This window comes from Echinops telfairi, unplaced genomic scaffold (genome assembly GCF_000313985.2).
Source record: "Echinops telfairi isolate 266 unplaced genomic scaffold, ASM31398v2 ScPeMD7_60;HRSCAF=208, whole genome shotgun sequence".
Lineage (NCBI taxonomy): Eukaryota > Metazoa > Chordata > Mammalia > Afrosoricida > Tenrecidae > Echinops > Echinops telfairi.
The window spans coordinates 2,070,792-2,073,723 of record NW_022103958.1 but is presented as its reverse complement, the minus strand read 5'-3'; the positions used below and the strand labels follow the sequence as shown (position 1 = coordinate 2,073,723).

Below are 2,932 nucleotides of genomic sequence, written 5' to 3'. Positions count from 1 at the left end.
AGACTTCTCTGACCAAGATATTTTCATAATTACTGATAATGAAATATTGGGATAAATTTAATGATAACGAAAATTAGTACATATTTCTGTGGGATGTGTTAGGGTTTTCTTTTTCCTTTTTCAAAGTTTGCAAGGTTGATAACATTGTATTCATTGTATGGTCATTTTGGCTGAGAGGTTAAACTCACACAGTTTGAAATGTCATTGCTTCATTCTATTTACCATTAGGATCCCAGAAAACCTTCTTAACCCATAGTTTCTTCATTGCATTTTTCACCTCTGCATTTCTAAGTGTATAAATGAGGGGATTTAACATGGGGGTGATGATGGTGTAAAATACAGCTACCATCTTATCCTCAGAAAAGGTTGTATCGGGGCGCATGTACATGAAAGTACAAGGACCAAAAAAGATGATGACCACAGCAATGTGAGCACCACAAGTGGAGAGGGCCTTGCGCCTGCCCTCAGCTGACTGCTTTCTCAGGGACACCAGGATGACAGTGTAGGAGATTAACAAGATCACAAAGCTTCCCAGAGCAATGGTCCCACTGTTAGCTGTCACAACAACACCAACCACATAGGTGTCCGTACAAGCCAGTTTTAACACAGGGTGGACATCGCAAAAGTAGTGGTCAATCTCATTGGGTCCACAAAAGGGTAGCTGGACCACCAAAGCCACCTGGATAATGGAGTGTATGAACCCACATACCCATGTCCCTAGTAACAAATTATTGCATCTGTTGCGGTCCATGATGGTCATGTAGTGTAAAGGTTTACAAATGGCCACATACCTATCATAGGCCATTACAGTAAGGATGAAGATCTCAGTACAGCCAAAGAAATGTACCCCAAAGAGTTGCAACATGCACCCCACGTAGGAGATTGTTTTACTCTTGGCAAGTAGGTCAACGATCATCTTGGGAGCTGTTACTGAGGAATAACAGATGTCGACAAAAGACAAATAGTTGAGAAAGAAATACATTGGAGATGTGAAAAGGTTGCCCACACGTACTGTCAGCATGATGAGAAGGTTTCCCAGAAGAATAATTGCATAGAAGAAAGAAAACACAGCAAAACAAACTTCTTCGACCACTGGGTTCTGAGAAAGTCCCCAGAAAACGAACACAGTGACATTGTTTCTTTTTCCCATGGAATTAGTCTAGCAGGTAGAGTTGCCAAGAGATAAATAATTTGTCTGAAAAAAGATTAAAAAAGAACAATAGCATTATTGTAGGGGAAATGCATCATCATAGTACTTCAAAATGGCAAAGGGGAACTTACTACTGTTTGAAACCCACAGTCAAGGGAAATATATTCTGTCCATTGTCCCATCACACAACATTCCACCCACCACTGCAGATGAATCATCGACATTCAGAGAGATCAAGCAAATCCCCTAAGTCATCCATCGCGTGCTAAGGGGTTCAGCTCTCTTGCCATTTTTAAAGCTTTCTTCATCTCTATGCTTGTAACCACGAATCCTCATTTATTTGAAATGATTTCCCTGTTTGAGGCTTTTCTTGGTTCAGAAAATTAACAAGTTCAGATGCTAACCATAAAATTAGAGATCAATTACATTCTCTAAGTATCTTAGGAGGAAGATCCGCGGATCTCTTGTTGAAATATCAGCTATTAAAACCCCTAGCTAGTAAAACTATGTCTACCTTGGGCATTGGGCTCTTTTAAAAGTTGTGGGATCAAATGGATGATAACAATTTGAAACACTGGCTGGGAATGCTAGGGCAAAGTACATTTATGTCAATGAGGAAGGGGCAACTCAGAAAAGGTGGCTGAAAATAATTCCACAAGTCAAAACTATATCCCATGTCATGAAATTATACACATGAAAACTTATGTTGGTGTGTTTTGTGTATGCAAATACAACAGCAGTAGCAACGGAGAAGTAGAATTATAATATAAACTAAAATATCCTTTGAGCACAGTTAGACTGATACACGTGGGGTCACCATCAATTGGAATCAACTCAATGGCAATTCAATGGCTGGCTGGTCTGTGCTTGTGGGCATAGTAGCATTTCTATATCCGGAGAAGTTGACCTTCACCTTGACACAGATACAAAGACATAAGCCTAGAATTTGTCTTTTGAATCTCAACATGCCTGGACACTGCCCTCACCGGTGAGCCCAAGTAGGGCCAGTTGGATGATCACATCCGTATGGAACGTGGGTGTCTTTATGCTTTCCTAGGTTATCTTAAAATTGATGCATTTGAGTGATGTTGTCAGCAGAGCCTGTTGAAAGTGTCACGGACTGCAAATCTGGGTTGAAAGAAGTCCAGACAGAGTACTCCTTAGAGTTAAGGATGGCGAGACTGCATTAACATGCTTTGGACATGGAAGCAGGAAAAACAAGTTCATGGAAGAAGGACACAATTCTTGGAAAAATAGAAGGTCAGTAAAAAAGAGGAAGACCCTAGACCAGGGGGATGGATACAGTGGCTGCAACAATTTGCTGAAACAGTACAATTGTGAGGATGGCACAGGACTGGGCAGTAGTTTGCTCTGTGGGACTTAGGGTTGCTCTGTGTCTGACTGCATTCAATGGCCTCTGACACCAAATTGTCCCCAACTTCCTCACAGTCCGGATATAGAATGATGGAATAGAAAGAGAAACAAATAAAAAATCACCTAACAGTTAGATCGTGGTGCCATTGTTGCTGTTGTATTAGATAACACCAAGTGGGTTTTCAGTTATTAGAGACCCCGCATCCCAAGTGAGTTTGAACCACATGGTGCTATTGGAACTAGGAGAAATCACTTCAGTTAGTGGGACATTTGTTTCCCTCTTGTGAAATGAGAATGTTTCCATTTCACGTTCCTCTCTGCCATTGTGAAGGGAAATCCCTCTGTCAGCTTGGAGTCATCACATAACCCTCTGGGAGGGAGGGCTGGGAAAGGAAACAAAGTGAGGTC

The 2,932-nt window shown here is 41.3% G+C and overlaps 1 protein-coding gene across 1 annotated transcript; it reads right to left on the bottom strand.

Annotated features, from left to right (window-relative positions):
* Window positions 1-214: 214 nt before the first annotated feature.
* Window positions 215-1,150, bottom strand: LOC101650053 (olfactory receptor 4S2). The gene has a single exon (XM_030885900.1). It carries the CDS (start codon window positions 1,148-1,150, stop codon window positions 215-217), a length of 936 nt encoding a protein of 311 aa, XP_030741760.1.
* Window positions 1,151-2,932: the final 1,782 nt, after the last annotated feature.

What these genes read in the sequence shown, in the direction of transcription:
- LOC101650053 (XM_030885900.1), bottom strand. Translation starts at nt 1,150, where the DNA reads ATGGGAAAAAGAAACAATGTCACTGTGTTCGTTTTCTGGGGACTTTCT.